Source organism: Ylistrum balloti, unplaced genomic scaffold (genome assembly GCF_031769215.1).
Source record: "Ylistrum balloti isolate Yb309-2 unplaced genomic scaffold, AGI_CSIRO_Ybal_v1 Utg370558, whole genome shotgun sequence".
Classification (NCBI taxonomy): domain Eukaryota; kingdom Metazoa; phylum Mollusca; class Bivalvia; order Pectinida; family Pectinidae; genus Ylistrum; species Ylistrum balloti.
This window is the reverse complement of record NW_026782351.1, coordinates 578,773-599,109: the sequence shown is the minus strand read 5'-3', so window position 1 is coordinate 599,109 and position 20,337 is coordinate 578,773. Positions and strand designations below refer to the sequence as shown.

At 37.8% G+C, this 20,337-nt stretch overlaps 1 protein-coding gene across 1 annotated transcript in view; it reads right to left on the bottom strand.

Annotated features, from left to right (window-relative positions):
* LOC132556310 (polycystin-1-like) overlaps window positions 1-20,337 on the bottom strand; it is a 76,865-nt gene that overhangs the window by 9,837 nt on the left and 46,691 nt on the right. The window contains exons 10-26 of the mRNA XM_060220693.1: window positions 15,974-16,699; window positions 15,358-15,534; window positions 14,997-15,185; window positions 14,371-14,560; window positions 13,042-13,241; window positions 11,858-11,992; window positions 11,172-11,312; window positions 5,769-10,867; window positions 5,371-5,517; window positions 4,487-5,139; window positions 3,964-4,261; window positions 2,600-3,642; window positions 1,860-2,112; window positions 1,505-1,700; window positions 991-1,299; window positions 458-783; window positions 36-188 (exon numbers count right to left, since the gene is read on the bottom strand). Coding sequence (XP_060076676.1) covers window positions 36-188; window positions 458-783; window positions 991-1,299; window positions 1,505-1,700; window positions 1,860-2,112; window positions 2,600-3,642; window positions 3,964-4,261; window positions 4,487-5,139; window positions 5,371-5,517; window positions 5,769-10,867; window positions 11,172-11,312; window positions 11,858-11,992; window positions 13,042-13,241; window positions 14,371-14,560; window positions 14,997-15,185; window positions 15,358-15,534; window positions 15,974-16,699 — 10,235 coding nt within the window. The remainder of the gene's footprint in view (window positions 1-35; window positions 189-457; window positions 784-990; window positions 1,300-1,504; window positions 1,701-1,859; window positions 2,113-2,599; window positions 3,643-3,963; window positions 4,262-4,486; window positions 5,140-5,370; window positions 5,518-5,768; window positions 10,868-11,171; window positions 11,313-11,857; window positions 11,993-13,041; window positions 13,242-14,370; window positions 14,561-14,996; window positions 15,186-15,357; window positions 15,535-15,973; window positions 16,700-20,337) is intronic.

Here is a 20,337-nt window from a genome sequence, read left to right as displayed (position 1 = left end):
TAAAGTAATGAGTGATCTAAGAGAAATGATGGTACCCGAATTGATTCTGAAGTGCTCTCCCTTTCTCCAAGGTAGGATATGAGGTCCTCATTTGTTTGGAAGGATGAGTAGGTGGATCTGTCACAATTGTTGTCAATCTCAATAGTCTCCGCAGTTCCCAACCGGTTACCTTGTTCAAACACATTGTTCTACAAGAGAGAAAAAACACATTTATCTTTTTGTTTGCTTTTATTAAAGTGAAAAAAAAGCAAGAAAATAGCAACACATGAACATAACCATAATTCAAATTAAACTAGGGCAAAATATGGACAAAAGAAATATTTATATGGAGACTCCTGAAAAAGTGCATGGAAAAGAAGACCAGGTGTTCCGGAAGAGTTATAAAACTATGCAAGTGAGAGCATTTAAAGCTTATTGAATAAATATTTGCAGTTTAAATGGTAACACCATGACTTACTTTTGAACGACTCTTCTTGAATATGCCAATAAGGATGATACTGAAAGGGAAGACCACAGCATTGGTTGCCAGGGCAACAACTACTTCCTGCCACCCAAAACTGGTTGTGTTTAAGTTGGAATCTGTTGTTTTGATTATGCCATACCAGATGATGTTGATACACATGAACACATACAGGATTGTCACTATGCAGGTGGTCCTCTGGACTCGTGTGAACCGACTATTGGCAGGGCGATCCATAATGGACACCCACAGGTGGCGGTCAGCAACGGAGCTTGACCAAGCATGGCCAAATATCCTTGTGAATCGCTGAATTTCTGCAGAGCCTTATTATCAGAAGAAAAGCAAATTCATGTCATCAATTCAAATTGAGTTTGAGAAAATTATGGTTAAAGACTTAGTTTCAGGACTTTCAAACAAAATTCTGATCTACAAAAGAATAACCAATTTTGAGGTAGATATACAATGTACATATATACCTCTTAAAATCTCAGTAAACCACAAAACATTTATAGTTTTTGATAAAGACCTACCAGCAGCATAGATTTCCTTCTGTATGTATCCGTTCTCCTTTTCCAGAGTAAGCCAAACGTTTCCAAAAAAGTAGTATTTTTGGTCTGTCTGTAGGTCTCTGACAATGACCTGTACCAAGTACCAGTTAGGGTCCAGACCATGGTTGTCATGCCAGACAAATACCTTGGAGATATCCCCTAAGTTGGTGTCATGTGCAATAATGAAAGAATCCTGACAGTTCCTTTGGAATGCTCCTTTCTTTGATAGGTGCTTTCTGTTGCTTTTACCATAGTCTCCATACAATTTAATGCCAACATGAGCAGAAGTTCCTGGAAATAAAAACAGGGTTTGTTTTGTATTATTCTTCAATCTCTCAATAAAAAAACAACAAAGGTGTGCTCTGACGACATAAGAAAACTTCAAGACTTTTTTTGACATCACCACTGAAGATCACCCTCATTCTTTTTTATTATGAGGTTAAGTTGATATTTTTGTTTAAGATATAACTTGCCAGGTACATTTGATAATACATACCTGCACCTCGTTGTCTGCCTGTAACTAAGGTTATCTCATATTTGAAGGAACCATCTTTTCCACACAAGGGCACAGAAGAAATCCTCTCAAGGTCACGCAGGTCAAGACGTCTGCTGATGATGACTGCCACAATGTATACCACGAAGATGATTGTCGCAGTCACAAACACAACAGGATTTGTGTATAGATCAATAAACTGCAACAAATAAGATTAAATTTAAAAAGTTATCAATTAAAAATTTCAATTTTGAAGTATGTGATTCTCTTTTTCATTAATTCTTTTCAATTTCCATATGGTGTTACTCAAACATCCCCTGATCTTCCCAATGATATCAATAGGTGTCTGAATACAAACCTCAAGATCACTGAAACTAATGGCATCAATAGGCACCAACATTCCTCCACCGAAGGCTGTCAAATGGTTACATTTACACACAAGGGCTATGGCAATGCACTCAGATGTAGGCTGACAACCTGAGGTAGACCAAGCCAACTCTGTGGTATCATAGTACATACAGGAACCCATATACACTGCTGAAGACACATTCAACATGTAGGTATCGTTGACATATACAGAGATCCTGTAGGTTTTTGAGGAGTCAAAATTACTGAAAAATGAAGCAATACCATATTGTGTACTTTTGCAAACTGTAATTCTTTTTTCAGTGGGGTATAAAGTCAGATAACAGCCAGAAGATTATTATTACAAAGGCTTAATTCTCTTGGCTCTGAAATGCACAGTTAATAATTAACATAACTATCATTATTCATTCACAAAAGTGACAAAAACATTAACTAAGTAATTTTCTGTTAATAATATAAGATAAATTTCACAGCATTTCCAGCTATACTTTTCAAAAATTGATAATTTAAATTGGTTTTGATATAACCTTTCAAAGACTAGAATTCTAGCAACATAAATAATACAGATTTAAGTACAAGATAGTTCAAGTTACTAATTTTTCAATAGTTGAGACAATTTTACTTCAAACATTTTTCATTTAATCTAATATCATTGATTTGATAGAACGTTGTGCCATGATTTCGCTGTTAGTTTGTGTCTCAAAACAAAATAAGCTAAACAGACTGACTCACTTGATATAGAAGGTGTGGTCTCTATGATCAGCTGGCAGTGTGTCGGATGCTATCAGTTCTATGGCCTGAGTGTTTTCTGATGCCGAAGGATTGGCAATATCAATTCCAAGGTAGAAAGAGGCCTGGGATGGAGCAGCTTTAGCTTCGGGAGAAGCGTTATCAATATTTTTGGCAGCGACTTGGATAAAAAGTGCAGAACCATCCACACCTGAGCTTGGAGTCAGGGTTATCAATTTTGGTGTATCGCTATTAACGTTGGAGTAGATGTAATTGAGGTTCTTTGTCTGATCATATCCAGTGTTTCCAACTATACTAGCATTTGTTATATTTACATTTTCTTCCTCGTCAGTCAGAACCAGTTGGACACTGTCAGCATCTGATAATCCACTGACAGAAATGTCAGCTCCTGTTGTGTCTTTAAGAGTAAGACTGGCCATTTTAGTGTCCACAACAAAATCAGCAGTATAGCCCCAGGTAAATGGGCTTGGGTCACTGTTAATGTAGATCTGGAATATTTCTGTGCCAGCAACTATACTGCTGCCTGTGAGAGTGTTACTGCTGACTGTGATACCACTATCTGCCCCAACATAATCAAGGTTTAGGTTATCACTGGTGGTCCTTACTCCATATGCTGCCATACTGTTTATTGTGTATACCAATGGGGCTTGCCCTAACAACATTGACTTGAGGTTGAGGGCAATAATTCCTTCAGCCTGTGACAGTGCCTTGGTGACAACAGACCTACGGTGACTTTCCCCAGAGAGGGAGGAGGAGGAGAACACATTGGTAAAGGAGCTCACAGATGGAATATATATCTGCATGGTGTCATTATACCAGCCTGAAACCAGGGACGTACTACTTGAATACACAGCCATGTTAACGCCAGACATGACATTAGCGACAGCACCTAGAAGATGGTTGGTCAGGACGCTGCTCTGTTCAAGACCTTGTCTAACTCCACTTTCCATAACTGCCTTCAAGGTCTGAGTGAGACTCAGGACTAGGTCCTGGCAAGCACTTGTCTGAAACTCATCGGAGTAGACCTGAAACCATGAAAAACCATGAGAAACCATGAGAAACCATGAAGTGTGTGACCTGCAACCACATCCATTGTGTATTTCATTTACTAAAATGATAGAAGTCTTTTTCTAACCAAGTGAGATACAAAAGTCTTTGAACTACAAACTTGTATTCTATTCCATTTCATTTAAATATATGCATAAACATCTTTCCAAACATCATCATCGTCATCATCATCGTCATCATCGTTGTATTTTGGCGATTATACCATAAATAATTATCATTAAACATATAATATTCCTACATACAAATTTTATACGCATGAGAAAATACATAAAGTTTACCGTTAAGTGATCCATGAAGAATGCAGCCTGTTGTCGAGCCACCCTATCCTCTAATGGAAGTCCTAATACTGTCAGTGTAAGAATGTTCCTCAGTGAAGCCCGCCTGTACTTCTCTGTGTCAGTAGTAGCCACACGAGACAACTCATTGATCTCATGGATCATAGTGATAGCATATTGTAACAGCAAGGTGGGACTGTTTTCCTTGACCAACCCTAACATTTCTCCATTTGCCTTTTCCCACAAGTAATCAGCCATCGTTTGTCCTGCGGTCAGTGTTGGTCCATTCACAGTTATGGTCCTGTTCACAAAAGGCAAATTTAATATCAAACATCTTCATACCAATTTAATAATGCAAGTCAAATCCTGAACTAAATCTACTGCAAATTATCATTCTAAAAATTTTACAACTATTACTGCTATCAAAAGTCATTATAATGCTTGCATTTAAGCCACTTAAATACAACACTAGAATTCTATATGGTATCAATATTTTCCAGATAAAAGTGGCAATATCTGCACTTACGTGTCAAGGCCTTCGTAGACACCATTGAAGCTATCAATAACAAACACCTTCACCTGGACTGTTGCCCTGGACACTCCTGACCAGGAGGTAAGGTAGACATCCACCTGGGACTTAGGTCCAGAGTAGATAATGACATACTGACCAACAGAGGCAGAGTCTGTACTGTAGGCGATCACTTCATACATCAGTTCAGTGGAGTTGCTATCTGGGTCAGAGAAACCCTGACAGTCAACGGACAGTGTGCTGAATACTGTGATAGTTGTACTTGACACAGTACAATCTGTTCCATAAGGTGGTAAATTGGCTTGTAACTCGATAACAGCATAGGATGTTGTAGTCACAGAGTTCTCAGTTTTCGTAACTGTTAGTGTGAATGTGTAGGTCTTGCCGTTAATAATTTGTCCTGATTTGACTACAAGATTTGACACAGAGTCACCAGTGTGTGTAGATGTATCAGTCAGGCTGAAAGTCTGGGTGATACCACTGTCTATGTATGTAGCAGTCCAACTGTAGGTGACTGTGGCAGATCCGCAGTTAGCACAGCTACCCTGTAGAGCCAATTGTGTGGCAGAGCTGATCACATTCTGGTAGCTCGCCAGACATGATACACACACTATATCCACTAATGGTGCCTCAGATGCTCCAACAATTAACTATTCAAAAAAGAAATATTAAAAATAAACTTAGAGTTTTTAACTTTTAAAACAAAATCTATGTTCTAGGTTCCAAAATTCTTATAATGAGTATCCATCTTTGCACAGTAATTCAAATTTTTTTTTTTTTGATTGATTGAAGATAAAATCAAAAAATAATATTCATAGCAAAAGCTTCTATATGATTTGATCCTTATAACTTTCAGTCTTGTAGCAAATCATTGTACTCACCCGTTGTGTGTAGGATCCAGACGTCCTGTCAGTGGCTGATACCGTCAGTGTGATATCATATATCTGATCTTCTATCAACTTACTAGCAGGTATACTGATAGAGCTAGAACTACCTGATACTGATGTACAGGCATCAGCTGCAGCAGACTATAAGAAATAAACAAATATATTACTAACGTAAATGTCACAGGTCATAATTTCAAGGATATGGGCAGTTTCACTTTCTGTTCCAAAATGTCTAGGCACATCAGTTATGTATAGCAATAATCCTTTCAAATAAACATGACAGAAAAGATTTGTACATTTATGGAATGATTCTGTATCAAATCATTAAATCTACATTCCACATTGAAGTTTTTAATATTTCTCCAAGGAAAATTAAATGATGTATCACTTACCCCCGAGATTTTGGAACATGACCAGCTGTTTGTGAGAGAAGAAGTGTGATCCTTGTCATAGGAGGAACTCCCGTCAAGATGATACGAGGTGTTGGCTGGAATTTTAACTGTTATTCCCCCAGCTATAACTGCTACTAACTCAGTCTTCAGCACTGTCACATTAAACATGACTCTCTGCTGCAGAGGAGTGCTGCTGTAGGAAGCATCTAATACAATACAGAATTCTCCATAATCGAGCGTTCCATTGGTAAGCAATAATTTTGGTGTTGTGACAATAACATCTGTGAGAGTGACTGGGTTATCTAGGAGCTCACCAGAGCTTGTCAGATTGTATGCTGTCCAGTTGTACTGCAGATCATAGAAGTCACAAGTAAACCTGTTGATATACACCTCAAACATGACTGAATTTGCTTTGTATACTGTCTTGGAAGTTACTCCTCCTGCAGTGATGACTGGGGAAGTACACGACAACTCATCAATGTAGAAAGATTTTGTTACAGTCACTGAATTGATGTTGTTTGAAACTGTGAGTGTTAACACATAGCTCTGTTTCACAGTAAACATTTTTGAAAGAGCACCTGTTTCCGTGGTTGTGCTGTAACTGATAGGAGAAATACTCCAGTTGTAAATCACTCCAACCAGATTGTTCCCTGTTACAGCAAAGTCAACAGTGTAGTTCACAAACAGGTAAATGTCATCGGACATTGTAATCGTCACATCAGATATGGGTCCTGTGATAGTATACCAACAAGAGGCAACATCAGTGCTCACAAGGTTGCTTACATTCAGATTGAGGTTGTAAACAGCTGTTTGTGTAAAGGAATATCCAAATGTTTTACCACTCTGTTGTATTGTGCCGTTGTCAACATCGACAGACCACAAGTATGTCACATTCGTGCCTTGTGTTATCACTGCAACTGCCTGAGCCAAGTCTGTAACATTGATTGTAGTATTGCAATTGGAAATTGACAGTCCTTGAATGGGATCTTCTATTTCCACACTCACATAGGTGTTGTAAGTGGAAATTTGATTGGACACATTAAGCGATACTATATAGGTCCGGGCAGTTGAAAATGAATGAGTTATGCTATTTGTTGTTGTAGTATTAATCACAGAGTCGATTGTCCACTCATATGTCAAATGATCTGCATCAGCATTGTGAACGCCAGTAAATGTGACTGTTGCATTGGTTTCGGCTGCACTGGAGCTGGCAGTCATAGAAAGACTTGTCAGTGGAGTTTGGATCGAGATTTCCGTTGTCTCAACCATCGAGCTAACATCATTTGTTGCATTCATTGTCAAGGTGTAATTGGCCACAGAAGCAAACGTGTAATCAAAGGTTGTAGTTGATCCAGTACTACTGATAACTCCTGCCTGTTGCATCTCCCAAGCAATGGTAACTTGGTCTCCTTTGGGAACACTGGCTGAAAACTGCACAGCACTGTTAATGGCAGCAAATGGGTAATACACAAGACCACTTGGTAATATGATGGTCGCATTTTCTATCACGTCCAGTACTACATAGGTTACAGTGCTTGTGACAGAACCCAAAGGATTTGTGACAACTACACTATAAACATAGGTGCCTGATGGACTTATAGCAACAGCCAAGTCAGCTGATGTAACACCTAATGCTGTATTGTTTTGATTCCATGTGTATGTCAGTGTTGAGCCCCTAGTCACCATTGCTGTAAGGCCGAGCCCTTCAAGAGTAGCTATAGGGGAGGTGTTGTTGTTACTGATAGATACTCCAGAGATTGGTGTTTCAACAATTACCGTCAAATTGGTTTCCTTTGAGCTTGCTGAATTTAATGCTGTTACTTTAACATAGTACTCTCCTTCTGCATTGAAGCTATGAGTCAGATTATCAGTATTGAACACAGTTGATACAGTCATTCCAGTTGAGTTGTAAATTGTCCAATCATAGTAAACATGTAGGGCGATGTTGGATGTGGCTGTGAACGTGGTTACTGTATCAATGGGTACATACATGCCATTGACAAGATCGTTAGAGGTGATGTTGACAGCGGTGACAGGTTCATGTACTGTTAAGGCCAGGGTGGCGGTGGCACTACTGATCTGATTAGAACCAACAACAGTGACCGTGTAGGATCCACTGGCTGTGTAACCAGGGTTCACATAACTACTAGAAGATCCAGTGATCACGCTACAAGTGCTACACATCCTCCAGCTGTATGTTGCATGGGAACCTACAATGATGGTATCCATGGTCAGATTCGTGTTGATCAAAATGGCATTTGTAATGGAGGAGTCAAACTCAAGACTTGTAATGGTGTCCTGAACCACAATTGGTAGGCTGTATTCGGCAGAGCTCACCTTGTTCTCAGCCGTCACATTCACAAAGACATCACCATTCACTGAGAAGACTTGAGACAGTGGGTTATTGTTTGAATTTGGTTGTCCTGCCACTGAAAAGGTATATGTAACACTAGTACCTACCCCAACAGTAGCAGTGTAGGTAGATGTGGCATTAGTGGCAAGATAGTTGTTGCCACCTGCCACTGTACATTCTGAACAGTTGATTGCCAGCGATTCTATCGTCTCCTGAAATGTGACGGAAATGGTGATATTCTGAAAACTGATCTGATTGGCGGCTACAACATCTACCATCAACTCTGTGGCTGTACTATATTCCAGGCCAAAAGTCGTGTTTGAAGTGCTGAAGTTTGAACCAGCGTAAGTGTAAGTATACCAGACATCTGTTCCTGTATCTACGGATGCTGTAAGCACTACTGTTGCTGCTGCTCCAGACACAATGTTTCCTATACCAGATCCAACAACTCTCAAGTTTGTCACTGTATCTTGAACTCCTATTGGACTAGATTGAAATGTTTGAACACTTGTTACATTATCATATAAAGTCACTGTTACTGTGTAATTGTCAGGGTTGACAAAGGAGTGCGACGTTTCAGTCAGGCCTGTACCAGTCGTGGTATCACCATCACCGAATTCCCACAAATAAAACACAGATGTAGAGTCCAGACTAAGCACATCTACTTTGAACACCACAGAGGTTGATGTAACAATATATCTATCATGGGTGAAAGATAGGATCTGAAGTGTATCAGAGTCAACAGCACGAACTTCCAGGGATTCAGAGAGAGTAGCAAAGGTGTTGTTAGCGATGACTGTGAGGTTGTAGACTCCCACTGTAGAAATAGTCCAGTTGTAGTTGTCAGCAGAGATATAGGCGCTGGCTAGACCCAATGCTGGCTCCTGAAAGCTGTAAGTGATATGGGACCCAGTCACAACAGCAGCTGTGTACTGCTGTGTTGTGTTGATCAGTATGGGTGAAGGTCCTGTGAGAGACAGACTGGTTATTGGTTCTTCAACTGTTATATCAACAGATGTGTTGCCTGAACTGATGCCGTTCATAGCTGTGAGAGTAACAGTGTCCACAGGAGACGATTTTGTACTAAACACATGAGAAACACTTGTGGTTGTTTGATTTATTAGAGTCGTCCCATCTTGGAATTCGTAAGTGTAATAGATTGTCCTACCATAGTAACTTGGTCCTGGTAAAGATGGTGTGAATGTTATGCTATCACCCTCCAAGATTACTGCTGTGCTTGTAGATAATGTCACAGTTGTTATAGCCACTGCAATGTCAATGGATGATGATATGTATTTAGCACTTAGAAATGAATCATCCTGTAAGAATATAGCAACCGAATAGGAACCTGTTTGAGAGTAGGTAAAGTTCAGATTAAACTGCTGAGTGGATGATGCTATTGTGGTAGTAACCAGTTGTGGAGACCCAATACCAAATATCCACATAACAGAAACCTCTGCACCAATAGTAGCCTCAACAGAAGCACCATATTCATATTGCGTATTCTCTTCCAGAATACTAGGTACGTTGGTGAATTGAAAATTCTGGAAGTTTGCTCGAACTTTAACTGTGACTCCTATCTCTGCTAAAGCATAGCTGTAATCATCAGATGCATTGACAGTGACAACATGGTATGGCACAGAGGTGTTGAGGAACTTGTGTGAAAATGAGGCAGTATTTGCAGTATATTCCAAAGAACCATTCACATAATAATTGTAGACGGTTGGTGTACCAGTGCCGACAGTCACAGAGAAGGATGTTTGTTCATCATAGGCAACATAGTTGTTGCTCTGCGCAGAAGTCAGTGCAATGGATACACTACTGATTACCTCAAACACTCGGACAGCAACAGTAAGATTGGTCGAACTCACTTGATTAAACACCTCGACATACACATCCATATCAGTGTCAAAAGTATGAGAAGTTGTACTGAAAGGAAGAGCAGGCCAGTTTGTGTATGGAGAACACACCGAGGAAGATACAAAACTTGTTGGACAGGCACTTGTGAATGTTGTCAAGGTCGATGTTGATCCAAAGGTCCAATTTGCAGTCAGATCTGTGCCAAAGTTTGTCACAAGTAAAAGATCAATGGACGTGGCTTCCTCAACAAAGATGGTATCCGTGGTCTGTCCAACCTGTAGTGATGGCCACAACCACACCAGGCTCCCAACTATCTCTTGTGATGTCACCGCTTTTGTCCGAGTAATGACAGGATCTGGAACGCTCAGCTGAAAATCGACTTGCCCTGAAGTCGTAAAATATCCTAGAGAGCTAGGCATTGTCATGCTCACTGGTGTAGAGTAGATGACATTGACATAGCACATGGTGTTATTCTTCCAGGCAGTGACGTTGAATGTGTCACCAACTGAGAGCCAGCTTGAAACTGTTGCCTGCTGTGTATTCTGAGCCCAATCCCCACCTGTTTCACATAAAACTACATCATTCCCAGTGTCAGCTTGGTATCCTATGATATCATTTGACTGTATATCAGTTTCTCCTGCCAAAATGGTGTAAGACTGAAAAGCCGCAGCTGGTATAACTACAAAAGCTTGGCCTATCAGCACATAAGTAGGAGCAGATTCCACATAGGACTCTGTACACCCAGTACAATCACAAACGTCTCCCACAGGCTTACACGAGTCATCATGGAAACAATACTTTGTCCCTTCTGCACATGACATCACCGCTGGACAGGTAGTGGTAGTTGTTTTACAAGAGCCATATTTTCCTCCAATTCCGTTACATCCTATAACATAAAAAAATTAGTTAGCTTTGTGCTGATGTGGCTGTAAGAAAACATATGAGATTGAATTAAATAATCAAAAATAATTTGGTGGACACATTTCAACTTTTCATTTCTGACAAATCTAATAATATCATATGAAATCAAATTGATCTACAAATTTATTTAAGAAAAATAATACATCAGACTCACAAGGCAAAATGACAATTGATGATATCTTTGTAGACATGTGTTGCAGATGAACAACAAAGATGTGAAAAAGTACCAAAATACTCCAAAGGACTCTTAATAAACTGTCTATCCTCACCTGGTGTTACAAAGGTCTCGCTGGCCTTGCATACTGGGCGCCACACCTGGAAGGCCACAGTCTGTGAGGTGGTCAGGTTTGCAGTTTTAAAATTCCACGCTATTGCTTTGGCATTGGCATTATGTGTTGAAACTGTATGACCTACAAATTTATTGAATAGTAAATCACATGATTGCCTTGTTAATCAGTGAATGTCATATTTTTGTGTGTTACACATGTGTTATCTAACTTACTGTGACATCACTCTAGATAATGAAATGGCATTACGTTCAAAAATGACATTGCGACATAACAATGGAGACCAAAGATATAGAGCAAACATGACTTGATGTAGAAACATACCTTCATACCATATTTGCTTGAAAATTGATTATGTAATATAAATGATTTTAAACTTGTTTCCATTTGTGATGTGATTTATGAAAATCTTCACTTATTGTTCACTTAAACAAGACCAGCAAAATCATTTATTCATTGTTACTATCAATCAAATGTCGTGACATTTAAACCAAATAAAAATATAATGACATTCACATGAATGGAAGAACATTTAGTAACAAGACTTTAATTTACCAATGCATATAATATTAATCATATCAAAAAGAATCGTTGGGCCATAAAAATACAGAATTTGACAGTTGCCATAATCATTCTCCAGGCCAGTAAATGATAAATTACTTATGTACCTGGGAAGATGGTCACAATTCCAGCTGCTGATGATGGTGTGGAAGAAAGTGTTGAAAGGCTATTTAGTGTGTAAGTATGTGAAGTAGGGTTCAGATTCATGGTTCCAACTCCAGATGCTTCTACAGTCACAGTGTCTACAAAAATATTAAAAAAGAATAAACTATTGCAGAAATCAAAATCTATCTTAAATTGTTTGTTCATGAATTTGACTTATCACTAATATTTATTATCATCTTTAACAAATCACATCACAATAAAAAAAATTTGTTTCATCCATGTGGTTTAAACTTGGAAAATCCTTAGTACTTATCAACATTTTAAAAAAGATTTTGTATAAGCACAACCGCAATTTTCAAACAAGAGAATCAGTGAAACTGATGAATGCTCTCTGAAAACGACAATATTGGACACAATATTTTAACAAAGGGCAATAACTCTGTAATTAAGGAATTTGGTATACTGCACATTTTCTTAGTATGACAAATGAATACACCAAGATCCATGATCCTAATTTTAAAGCAAGCAAACCTATGCTCCTGACACAAAATTTTAATAAAGGGCAATAACTCTGTAACTGAGGGGTCAAGGGCCTTGACATTACTACAGTGAACCCTGATTTTGTGTGATTGATGTAAATATCACATTTCAATATCCTAGTTTAAATGTAGGCAAAGTAATGCCTCAGACACATGCTTTAATGAAGGGCAACAACTCTGTAAGTAAGGGGTTGCAGGCCCTGACATTGGTATATTGCACATAGTCTTCGTATGATCATTGTATACAACAACTTTTATCCTATGTTAAATGCAAGCAAAGTTATGCTCTCGATATGTTTTTTTAAAAAATGGTAATAACTCTGTAACTGAGAAGTTGAGGGCCCTGAATTTGGTTCACTGCACATTGTCTTAGTGTGATCAATATATCCACCAAGATTCATAATCGTTCTTTAAATGCAAGCAATTTAATGTTGTGCTCTAGACACAAAATTTTAACAAAGGGCAATAACTTGCTAATTAAGGGGTTGTGGGCCATGAATTTGGTACACTACACATCATCTTAGCATAATCAATGTTTACACATGGCAGTGACGATATACTCTGTCAAAAATTTACGGCAAACATTATATAAAGATGCTGGCATAAAACCAAAACCATCAGTAATGTGGAGATAAGTGAAAGACTACCTTTGACAACAGAGTACTGGCAGATATAGGAGAGGGTGGTGGAGCATGGATAACCTTTCCAGGCACCATCTTGAGACAGACTGAAGCAGTCCCCAGTTGTAGAGGAAGACGAAGGTGTATAGGCTGACACAGATTCTGAGTTCACCCACTGTTGATAGCCATCTATGTATCGCAGGCCTACCCAAGCTTCAGTGTTTGCCCTGTAATAAGAACAAATACATTATACATATAAGTACATCAATTTTTTTTTCACTCAATTATCTTTCATCAATTAGGACAAGCGAATTGAGCATTGCCAAAGGGAAACATGTTCCCTACCAGTCCCCACAAGCTATTTCACTTTTTATGTGTGTGAAGTTTAATCAGAGTCCCTCAATGAATGCAGCAGCTAGAGCACTGATAGTGATTTTCTAAAAATAGTAGCAGTGACCTTGTATCAACAACCCTATAACTCAAACCTGTCCAAGATACTACAGTTGTTTGTAAGTGTGTGAGATTTGATCAACTTGTAGGAACAAAGCTGCTGGAATGCTGATGATTTTCTAAAGAAAGTAACAGTGTTTTTTACTTTGTCCCAACAATCATACCCTTGGTTTCATCAGTAGGAGACTCATCATTGTCTAAGTACCATTTCAAAGAATCAAAAAGCTAAAACTTGTTAACCAAGACTTATATTTATCATATTTAAATGTTACAATGTTATATGATCATCAGATGTGTGTGATTTCTTTTTTCTTTTCTCACAAACAAAAATAAAAACTTGACTAACTGATCTGAAAGGTGATGGAACCAGACTGATCCGAAATGAGATGAAACAAACATAAGTCAACACAAAAGGTGAGAACAGAGACTAAAACTAGAAGTCAACACAAAAGGTGAGAACAGAGACTAAAACTAGAATAAAACTAGACTGACTGATCAGAAAGGTGATGGAACCAGACTGATCCGAAATGAGATGAAACAAACATAAGTCAACACAAAAGGTAAGCAGAGACTAAAACTAGAAGTCAACACAAAAGGTGAGAACAGAGATTAAAACTAGAAGTCAACACAAAAGGTGAGAACAGAGATTAAAACTAGAAGTCAACACAAAAGGTGAGAACAGAGATTAAAACTAGAAGTCAACACAAAAGGTGAGAACAGAGACTAAAACTAGACTTACTGAAAGGTGAAGAAATCAAATAAAGATCAACACAGAACTTGACAACAGAGACTAAAACTTGACAAATGAACCTGAATTTATCTGAAAGAACACAGAAGGTGAAAGCTGAGACCCAACATCTGACTACTGGTAGTAGGCTTTCAATGACGTGACAGAAATATACATACGGCAACACAGTGGAGGTGACATGGGACACTAGTTGTGCACTATCAAAGGTAGCTAAGCTGGCATCTGTGGCAATGGCTTGGCAGGCTGTGGATGCATTGGACCAGCTGACAGGAGAACTAGTGACAGCAAGGTAGCAGTTTCTGGTTGTAGGATAATACACTCCTCCATGTGGACAAGCATTATTAGGAGCTGAATACAAAAGTAAATGATACAATATAATCTAATCATTCATAAAAAAGTAGTTGTTTTGATCAATAAGACAAAATTTAATAGTATGTAGTCATCATTACCTCCAATACCAAACTTATCAACAGTAAACTGGTATGTGTTTATTTGTATTAACATTAAGCTGTACGATACTGTGAAATCATTTATTTTTGTAAGGGGTGGGGCTTATTTTCATCTAATTTGTGGTTACTCCAAATCCAGAAAATAATATGTCCACAAAATTACAGCACTTACCAATTTTGTGAGCAAGGTTAATCCACAAAATTAAGTGCCAACAAAAATCTGTATGTTTGGAAAACCACAAAATTGAGCCCCACGACAATATATGATTTTGCAGTCATGGAAACAGTTAAATTTTGCATAAAGTATGTAAATCATGAATGAAGTTGATACTCACGTTTTTGACAGACATAGTTGTGTGTGGCACTGCAGTCAGCACCCTTGAGAGCATTGATTGTTAAGTCTATAATAACACAGTCTCCTACAGAACTGTCCACCAAATCATCGACAGAGAAGTATGTGTAGGAGTTATCTGCCCATTGGTAGAAACTACCATTCTTTTTGGCCTCTATGTACACAGATGTGACTGAAAAAAATACCCAAACATTGACAGTTTATGATCATCAAAACAATGTAAAACTCTTACCGATTACTATATTACATGTCTTATAAGACCATTGGCAAGGAGGAAATGTAGAATTAATATTGGTAATGAAATGTTAAAGCTTATATAGAGGGACATCTAGAATCAAACTTACGTGATGATGACACAGCTAAGATTTCGGTGGCAAACTCTGTGACTTCTGTGGAGTGTTGAATGGTGTTGAGTAGAGAATTTGTACAGGATGTCTTGGCTGTGTCATAGTCCAGGGCAGAGCTGCTCATTTGTAAACATCGTCCTCGTGCAAATGTCCATGATGTCTCACAGGAGTAACCTTCAAATGGTAATTACATTATTCATCACAAATGAAATCTGAGTAGATCAATATCTTGTGGATCTCATTTCGTTGAATGTGTGAGTGTGAATTTGTCTTTAAATCCTTGACTGAAGACATAGTTACTATTCTATTCTATAACTAATACAACTGTATGTTCTTCAACAGTTTCGAGTTGTTTGGACGGTTTCAAGGTTCAAACATTTAGGCATATTGCATATTCAATGAATGATGATTAAGTGTATCAACTAGAAATTTCTTTTTCTCAATATATATAACCACAAACAAATAGACACCTTCAGAAATATGTTCAAAGAAAAGGCTCATATTTCATTACTTTTACCATCTAAGCTTTCAGTAAACTATAACTGGACCATCAACAAAAAATACTACAGTTTCCTGTTAGTGCTGTAGAAAACAGATATAAGATTATTCTTACTTGTATTAGATGTGACGCCATTATCAGGAGACCTGACCCAGTAGAAGTCAAGATCTTGACCCATGGTGAAACTTGCACTGATGGATGCTGTATTAATGGAGCCCTCGTAAGATGATGAGGACAAGGAGACTGACACCTGGCTGTCCAGTGGGTCGACCAGAACAGGTACAGAGACAGATTCACAAGCAGCATTAGTACCATCAGTGTAACATCCAGACACAGTGAGAGTGTACTGGGCTGGTACAAGATAGGTATATGATATGCTGAAAGTGTTACCTGTAACACCCTCAGATATGACGTTGGATGTATCACCAAAGTGGAACATGAACATATTGATAATGTTTAAAGTGACGTTGACAGTAAATGTGTGGCTTTGGCCTGCTGTGAGACGGGCAATGGGGTGGATGAAGATCCCTGCTGATACAGTGCTGACATTTGCTAGGTATGTTTTAGAATCAGTACTCCCTCCAGAATCTGTACATGTTTCAGAATCCTGATCTGCATAATTGGTATTTATAGAACATCCACAATTATAATCTGAGGAGCTGTTACCACACAGACAGAAGCTGTCTGTGTATAAAGCATAAGTAGTGGACACTTGGAAACACTCCTCCGTACATATTTGTTGGCTAGTGGCAGTTGCTGAGGAGATGACAGTAGAATATATCACTGTGGATACAGTACCTGCTCCTGTATCATTGTAGCAGGAAAAGTAGTTTGTAGCACCTGAAAACAACATTTCAATATGATAAAGAACTTTCCATCTAAATCACTTCATATTTCATATGAAAACGTACAATGAATTATGAAATGTTATTGTTTCCAATGTTGTACATAAACAATAAAACATTCAACATGCAATATAACTAAGTTTTAAGTATAAACTGCTTATACACACATTTAACAAATATATTTTGTGTTTGTTGACACAAGTATTCTCAGATTTCTAAACTTTTTTCCTTATTATATTTTTTGGGAAAATATGTTTGATGCAGAAAGTGTTTAAATGTATTAACAGTTACCTATATCAAATGTTTTGTAATAAAATCATTTTCTAGTTCTATCTTCTGACTAATACAATGGGAAGTACTAAAGCAGTAGCAGCACATCTAGAAAATCTTACCTAATCTCATGTCACCGTATTTCCGATCTCATTCCCATAATAAAGCTATCCACCACATCCCCATGTGTTATTTATATATCCCAGTGTCTACCTATCCACCACATCCCCATGTGTTATTTATATATCCCAGTGTCTACCTATCACCACATCCCCATGTGTTATTTATATATCCCAGTGTCTACCTATCCACCACATCCCCATGTGTTACTTACATATCCCAGTGTCTACCTATCACCACATCCCCATGTGTTATTTATATATCCCAGTGTCTACCTATCACCACATCCCCATGTGTTATTTATATATCCCAGTGTCTACCTATCACCACATCCCCATGTGTTACTTACATATCCCAGTGTCTACCTATCACCACATCCCCATGTGTTACTTACATATCCCAGTGTCTACCTATCCACCACATCCCCATGTGTTACTTACATATCCCAGTGTCTACCTATCACCACATCCCCATGTGTTATTTACATATCGCAGTGTCTACCTATCCACCACATCCCCATGTGTTATTTACATATCCCAGTGTCTACCTATCACCACATCCCCATGTGTTATTTATATATCCCAGTGTCTACCTATCATCACATCCCCATGTGTTATTTATATATCCCAGTGTCTACCTATCATCACATCCCCATGTGTTATTTATATATCCCAGTGTCTACCTATCACCACATCCCCATGTGTTATTTATATATCCCAGTGTCTATCTATCACCACATTCCCATGTGTTACTTACATATCGCAGTGTCTATCTATTCACCACATCCCCATGTGTTATTTATATATCCCAGTGTCTACCTATCCACCACATCCCCATGTGTTACTTACATATCGCAGTGTCTACCTATCACCACATCCCCATGTGTTACTTACATATCGCAGTGTCTACCTATCACCACATCCCCATGTGTTACTTACATATCGCAGTGTCTATCTATTCACCACATCCCCATGTGTTACTTATATATCCCAGTGTCTACCTATCACCACATCCCTATGTGTTATTTATATATCCCAGTGTCTACCTATCACCACATCCCCATGTGTTATTTATATATCCCAGTGTCTACCTATCACCACATCCCCATGTGTTATTTATATATCCCAGTGTCTACCTATCACCACATCCCCATGTGTTATTTATATATCCCAGTGTCTACCTATCACCACATCCCTATGTGTTATTTATATATCCCAGCGTCTACCTATCACCACATCCCCATGTGTTATTTATATATCCCAGTGTCTACCTATCACCACATCCCCATGTGTTACTTACATATCCCAGTGTCTACCTATCACCACATCCCCATGTGTTACTTACATATCCCAGTGTCTACCTATCACCACATCCCCATGTGTTACTTACATATCGCAGTGTCTATCTATTCACATCCCTATTTTTTTCAGATCCTAGTTTCTTATAGGTTGTCTTTTTAGCCTATTTTTTCTGATCAAAAATGATCTTTTTTTGTTACATCCTTATCTTGAAGATACAATCTCACAATAAATTCTAATATATGTAGTTTTAATTAAATATTGAGGAAAACCTTTCCAAAAGGCAGCAAAATTCTGCAATAAAATTTTGACAGGTATGTCCTAATGCCCTTGTCTCCACATTTTTTCTCATTGAAGCGTCTTCTAGATGAACAGGGCATATCACTTTGGCATAATTCTTAAGGTAATATTCATATGTACTATTCTGTAATATCTTTTTTACCTCTTTAACAATTGTTCAGAACATTTTAAAATTTCAAATAACATGAGAAAAGGCTCTATGAGATAAGTTGTTTGAGAATGATGCAGTTAGTTCAAAGCATAATGCATGCAGTAGCGTTTGCCTGGATACTAAAAGATTAAGGCATTTATCATATTTCATTATAACCTTTACTGGCTTTACAATATATATAAAGCAAACAAGCATAAGCAACATGAGGAGGATGGAGACCAAACCTTGCTATAAAACACATATGTATTCAAATAGAGACAAAGATCATTGGTTTATTTTTTTTTTTTTTTTTAATTTTTAAATTTTTTTTCCCCTGAGTAATGAAAAAAGCTTTATTTTCAAGCATTTCATTTTAATTTTTGCTCCTGTTATTAAACACAACTATATTGTGTTGAAAAGAAAGTAGTTGTATTAGGGAAAATTCATTGCATGTTGGACTGCTTGATTTTCCTATTAAAAAAAAGATACAACAATCCCCCCATGGAAATTATTTGTTTCTCTCTGTGATAGACACAATGATACCCACACACAACCAAACTAGTGTGTTTTACTCTTCCTGACATACACAACAATCAACATAGATGTAGTTTTTTTGTTTTGATTTTTTTTGACACACTGAAAAATTCATAAAGGTGTATTTTTCAATTTGACACACATGTACACAATCCATACAGTTGTATTTTATTCTCTCATTCATATACAACAATCCATACAGGTGTGTTTTATTCTGTCATACACAACAATCCATACAGGTGTGTATTATTCTGTCATACACAACAATCCATACAGGTGTGTTTTATTCTGGTGTGTTTTATTTTCTCATTCGTACACAACAATCCATACAGGTGTGTATTATTCTGTCATACACAACAATCCATACAGGTGTGTTTTATTCTGTCTTACACAACAATCCATACAGGTGTGTTTTATTCTGTCTTACACAACAATCCATACAGGTGTGTATAATTCTGTCAAACACAACAATCCATACAGGTGTGTTTTATTCTGTCTTACACAACAATCCATACAGGTGTGTTTCATTCTCTCTTTCACACAACAATCCATACAGGTGTGTTTTTCATTCTGTGTTTCTCTCTCTTTCATACACAACAATCCATACAGGTGTGTTTTATTTTCTCATTTTCCATACAGGTGTGTTTTATTTTCTCATTCGTACACAACAATCCATACAGGTGTGTTTCATTCTCTCTTTCATACACAACAATCCATACAGGTGTGTATTATTCTGTCATACACAACAATCCATACAGGTGTGTATTATTCTGTCATACACAACAATCCATACAGGTGTGTTTTATTCTGTCTTACACAACAATCCATACAGGTGTGTTTCATTCTCTCTTTCATACACAACAATCCATACAGGTGTGTTTTATTTTCTCATTCGTACACAACAATCCATACAGGTGTGTTTTATTCTGTCTTACACAACAATCCATACAGGTGTGTTTCATTCTCTCTTTCATACACAAC